Raw genomic sequence first — 5,796 nt, 5'->3', positions numbered from 1 at the left:
TAGTAATAAATACAGTTCCACCTACTGAGACAAGCCTAGTGTTGACTGGGGTCCAGTCAGAATAACTCAATGTTGGCTACTGCAGTGCTGAGAGCTGGAAACCCAAAGAAGATCCCCGAGGGAAGCAAAGCCAAGGAGGATGTCCCGCAGCGAGGAGGGGGCACAGCCGGGCAGCGCCAGCCCCGGGTGGCCCCTGAGTGGCCCCGGGGTGGCCGGGATTCGGGGCCAGAGCAGCAGCCGCGGGACAGGGATCCGGGAGGGCCGGAGCCTTTCCCCCCTGCCTGCCCAGCCCAGCCCAGCCCCACACGGAGCTCTCCAGGTGCTCGGCCAGGGGCCCTCTGGCACACACGGGGGGGAAAGGTTTGCTAAAAACCCAAAAAAACTGAAAAGGATATTGTGAGTCTTCCTTCTACCTCTGCGAACACGAGAGGGCCTGTGAGTCTGCTCCGGTTCCTGTTCCGAGATGAAGCCGTACGTATTTGGAAAAGCAGGATCTAGAGGTTACAATTGTCACCTGCCACCAGCCCTGCGGGACTGACGTGTAAAACTAGGCTATAGATACATAGATATAAATATGTGTGTGTGTGTGCTGACACGGTGCATAAATAGGCTGCAGGTGTGGGTGGCTACCTAGAGATAGAAAAGCGGGTGTGGATATAGAGACAGCTATAAAACCTGTACAAACACACACACGCGCGCGCTCACCCTCCCGCCACACTCACACGGACACAGCTGCATGGAGCCAGTAGAAAAAGCATTTCCAGAGTTCCCCTGACCCTTTAAGGAAGACCAAAGCTGTTCACATCTGAATTCGGAGCCACCAAAGCAGGGCGAAGCAGGAGTGCCCAGGAATGCGACGTTCAAGGTGCAGGCACGTGGCAGAGTTCTGCGGACAGTTCGGTATAAAAACAACTGCCAGCCAGGGTCTGGGGGGGCACGGGGAGCTGGCGGGCTCGGGACTGGGGTGAGGGGAGTTTTTGGCACTGCTGCGTGGAGTCCTGCGTCCCCCTGAGGGCTGGGGACAGAGGGAGGCTGGATGAGTCTCTGACGAGTGTTAGAAAAGTTGAGCACCTGACTGGGACAGTGAGGTGGCCACAGAGCCCGCCTTGGCCCAGGAAAACCCCAAACAGAGAGAGAGGAAGGATGAAGTGACACAAAAGGAGACGTCTGCCCTAGAGGTAAAGGCTGTGGCTTCTCAGCGCTGCCGGCCCCGTCCTGTCCTCGCCCCGCTGTGGCTGCCCCGCTCAGGGAGCCCAGACCCAGCTCCAGGAGCCCCAGCGTGCCCGGGGACGCTGCAGGGTGGCACGGGAAGCCCGCCAGGTGCAGGCTCTTATTGCTGGTGAAATCAAACAAAGGATTTCGGTTCCCCCAGCAGGGGACAAGCACAGACCATGGCTGGCCAGATTTCTGGGCTGATCTGGTTTTAAGGGTAAAAACAGAGTTGTAAATCTTGGCTGGGCACCAGAACTGTCCCGGCGCCTCGCACTGCCCTGGGCTGAGGAGGAGAAGGGCTGGGGACTGCACCCCACTGCTCAGTCCTCGCTAGTTCTGCTCAGAGCAGTCACCCACGGGCACCGAGGTGGCGAAGTGACAGAGGGGACGTGGATGCGCTGCCTCTCCCTTCATCCCTGCCGTGCTCTGCACACACCACGGAGAGGCTGCAGCCTGGGGCCTCCTGCTCGGCGTGCTGGCAGAGCCGGGGCTTCTCCCACTGCCCACATCCCAGAGCACAGAGGGATCATCCCTGCCCTCCCCGTGCCTCACAGGGGATTGCTCCTTGTTCCCACTGGAGCATCGGTGCAGCAAGGGAGGGGCAATCTGTGGTGAGGCCCGTCCATCTCCTGGTCACCTTCATCTTCCTCAGCTGGAGTCCAGCCCAAACCTCAGCCCTTGGGAAATCCCTAGAGGGGTCTACGGGAGTGAACTCACCCCTTTCCCGGCTCCTCCGCGACCTGCTGAGCACAGGAGGTGACCTGGGATGGAGGGAGGGACACTCCTGGTGCGTGCTGGGCCACCCACGTCCCCCAGCCCCAGGGTCACAGCTGGGGCAAAGCTGAGGCCAACCAGGGCTCCAGGCCTGACCCCACGGCCCCTTCTACGGCCCACGTCAACCTCGGGTCTTTGTCTCAACAGGAAAATCTTTTTTGGTGGCTTCTATGGCTGCTCATTCACATGTTCCAGCTCAGGCACACGCCCCGGCTGTGTGTTACCTCGTTGGATTAAATTTGCTCGTATCCTTTTGTTCCATGTATTAAAATATTCTATAAAACCAAGTGACCAAAAATCTATAGCTCTAAGAATACCTGGTTATCTTCTTTTTTCGGTTTTTTTTTCGTTTTTTTTTCTGTTGTTTTTCATGTGTTTTTTCCTTTTTGTTTCTAAGCACACTTAAACCTAAACAAAAGAAATGGAGAAAAAAACCAACCAACCAACCAACCAAAAAAAAAAAAAAGCAGGAGTGGCGCGGGGTGGGGGGGAAGGAAAGGAAAGAACTGCTCGGCGAACTCATCAGGAACTGAAGGGCAGCGCAGGGCTGGCACGAGCAGCTGCCCCGGGAGTCCTCACAAATTGGAGGGCAGTTTGGACCTGACGGGCTCCAGATCCCCCGTGAGCACGATGGATTCCTTCCGCCCGCCCGCGGCCAGGGCAGCGGCGCCGGCCCCGAACACCAGCGGGTGTGGCAGAGAACCTGAGGACATCTGGCGCGGCAGAGTCACCCGCCCGGGGATGGAGCTGCACGGCTTCCCCAGGAGCCCGCTCCCGCCGCCGGGGAAAGGGGAGAAGCTGGAAACAGATTCTCTAGAGGAGTGAGGAGAGCTGTGGTGGCCCAGCGTCTGAGCCAGCTCCTGGGGTAGAGAGGGCTGGGACGCGGAGATCAGCTTGATGTCCTGGTTGAGGCGGCCCGGCGGCAGCGCGCTGCGCCCGGGCAGCGGCGGGGCCGGGGGGCTGGCGGGCTGCGGCAGCAGCAGCGAGCCCTGGGAGCCCGAGGCCCCCGCGGGGCCGCACTGGAAAGTTCTGCTGGCCACCGGGCTCTGACTGGGAGGACTAAGGCCAGAAGGGGTGTAACAGGGAGAGGCGACGCCGGGCTGCTGCAGCGGGGACGCGGAGGCGAAGGGAGGCCGCTCTTGGTGGAGCTGGGCTATCGTTCCAGTCAGAGATCCTAAAGCACTTGGATGTGTTTGGCACAGCGCTGCGGACGGCCCGCCCGAGGCCTGCGCCAGCTGGCTGAGGCTGGAGGATGGAGAGTTGGAAGAAGGAGGGGGTTGGAAGTGGTTCATCCCCACCAAGGTCCCACTGCCCGAGAGCTGCTGCGACTGTCCCCCCTGCAGTGGTCTCGTGCTGGGCTGGAACTGGTTCAGGAGGCTGGGGGGGGAGTTTGATGAGAGCTGGGTGAGGGATGTCGATGGGGAGCCGGCTGTGGCTTGCTGGAAGTGCCCAAATCCACTGCTGGAGAGGGCTGGCGGCGGCTGCTGCTGCTGTTGCTGCTGCTGCTGCTGCTGCTGCTGCGGCTGCTGCTGCTGCTGCAGGGGCTGAGCCGTGCCTAGGGGTGACCCCGAGGGTGCATTGTGGAACTGGCTCAGCCCCACCGAGGAGGTGCTGCTCGGCCCCGGCTGGCCGGAGCCCCCCGGAGGGGATCCCACCTGGAACTGGCCCAGGCCGGCGGCGGCCGAGAAGCCGGCGAGCTGCTGGATGTGGAAGGACGAGGACGAGGGGGTCTCTGCGCCCGGCGTGTGCAGCTGGGACGGGGTGCTGGACGGGGAGCCCACGGCAGAGGGGCCGGCGGACGGGATGAGCGACTGGAACCTCTTCAGCTGCCTGGGGGTCTGGCTGGGCTGCTGGCCCAGGGAGCCCAGCACGGACACGGGCGGCCGGAAGATGGCCGTGGGCAGGCGCGGGTGGTGGGTCAGCGCGATGGCCACCGACGTGGTGGCAGCAGCGGCCTGCAGCGGGGCCTGGATCAGCGGCGTCCAGATGACCGGCGTGGGCGTGGAGGCGGCGGCGGCGGCGGCCTGCACGTTGTGGGCACAGTGAGCCATCTCCCGGTCGTGCTGCACGATCTGCTGGATGATCTCGTTCTCCTGGTAGTTGAACACCCCCGAGTTGAGGTCGTGCTGCACTTTATGCAGCAGGATGGAGTTCTTCTTGCCTGGGGAGGAAGGGAGGAGAGGAAGGGTCACTGTGGGGTGGCAGCGCACGGGGGCTGCCTCAGAGCCCCCCGCAGTGCCTCCCCGGCTGCCCCGCACTGCCCTCGGGGGATCTGGGCACAGCCTCTGCTCAGCAGCGAGGTGACGAACACCACCTCTCCCGCTTCCGTGGAACCAACAGCGTCAGATCCCACAGAACCGTGTCCAGCAGGACACGCATCCTTAGGCAGTAAGCAGCCTGGCAGCAAAGCTGATGGACTTGGAAGATTCCCATTTTGCACCTGAGCTTCCATAGAAAAAGAGAATGAAACCTCAAAAATATAAACCCAGTGAAGTCTTCAGCCACTCTCCTTCAGCTTCTCCTTTTCCTCATCTGTCTCATGTGCCCCTGGTCACTCTTGAGTCGAATACAGGGGTAAGGAAATTTCTCTGTGAGTCAGGACTTGATGATCTTGGAGTCTTTTCCAACCTGAATGGTTCTGTGGTTCTATTCTCTGACTTCCTGAGCTGGAAAAGCTCGGCTGGGCCAGGCAGGACTCTCAGGCATCCTGCAGCTCCCAGCTGAAGCCGGCTGTGTCCTTGGAGTGCCAGCTTTAGGGAATGTTCCAGCTGGATTCCCAGCCTGCAGCCAGAGGTTAACTCAGCTCTTTGCCCTCGCAATGGGCTGGAAAATGCGGTGATTTATCCAGCCTGGGAGTGCACCTGGCACTGGGGGGATGCACTCCCGGGCTGGGGGACAGAGCCAGCCAGGGCAGGGCCTGGCACCAGAGGAATCTCCTTTTGATGCCACCCAGCCAGCTCCCAGATCTTTATGATCTGGGGCACAGCTAGATGACATCCAGATGGTTGGCTGGTTTTTCTAGTGCATGATGTAGCTTTTAAATGTGTAACAGATAAAAGAGGAAGAGTTTAAGGACATGCCTCTCACTCCAGCCAAATGGAAAATCAAACATCTGGCAGGAGAGAGCTGGGATGACACTCTGAAGAGGGAAGGTGGCACCCTGCTCTCCCAAAAAGCCACTCTGAGTCTTGGATACAGCTCACCGAGTTCCAAATCCACCACCAGAAAAAGGGGGAACAATTCTCGCACCAATAAGGAGGAAAGTGTGAGATGGGAGGGAGATCCCAGTCACTGCCACCGTGATGCTGGGAAGATGAAATGTGTTTAGTCCATGCTGCAAAGCGTGGAAAGCACAGAAAATACCCCATGAGGAGCATCGGAGAGTAAGTGCAGCCCACTCAGCTCTTCTCAGGACAGAGGTGATTCCGCAGCAGCTGAGGAGGGAGCTCAGGGACAACGGGAGCTGTTCCCAAGCGTTCCCTTGCAGACACGGATGTGAGGCAAGCCCACAGAGAGGAAGGAGCGATCCGAGTGTAGCTGCAGGTACTGCAGGAGCACGCTGAGCGCTCCTCCCTCCCTCCCTCCCTCCCTCCCTGCCCTTCTCAGGCCAAGCCTCTGTGCCCCGCAGAGCACAGAGCTCCCGGGGCTCCATGGCAGGGCTGCAGCGGCTGGGATGCTGCCGGAGCTCTGCTCCTGGATCTGCACCGGGAACGTGGCTGCTGTGGGGAGTGCGATGGGATGGGATCCATGGGATGGGATGGGGTGGGATCCATGGGATGGGATGGGATCCATGGGATGGGATGGGATGGG

The 5,796-nt window shown here is 60.4% G+C and overlaps 1 protein-coding gene across 2 annotated transcripts in view; it reads right to left on the bottom strand.

Moving 5' to 3' along the window:
• Window positions 1-2,420: 2,420 nt before the first annotated feature.
• HCN4 (hyperpolarization activated cyclic nucleotide gated potassium channel 4) overlaps window positions 2,421-5,796 on the bottom strand; it is a 130,071-nt gene continuing 126,695 nt past the window's right edge. For both annotated transcript variants that reach the window (XM_042022683.1, XM_042022682.1), the window contains exon 8: window positions 2,421-4,147. In XM_042022683.1, coding sequence (XP_041878617.1) covers window positions 2,562-4,147 — 1,586 coding nt within the window. In that variant the 3' untranslated portion in view covers window positions 2,421-2,561. The remainder of the gene's footprint in view (window positions 4,148-5,796) is intronic.

Source organism: Corvus kubaryi, unplaced genomic scaffold (assembly GCF_017639235.1).
Source record: "Corvus kubaryi isolate FWS band 111438036 unplaced genomic scaffold, C.kubaryi_AGA036_p1.0 37220, whole genome shotgun sequence".
Lineage (NCBI taxonomy): Eukaryota > Metazoa > Chordata > Aves > Passeriformes > Corvidae > Corvus > Corvus kubaryi.
Note: the sequence above shows the minus strand (reverse complement) of the source record. Positions and strands in the feature narration are given on the sequence as shown.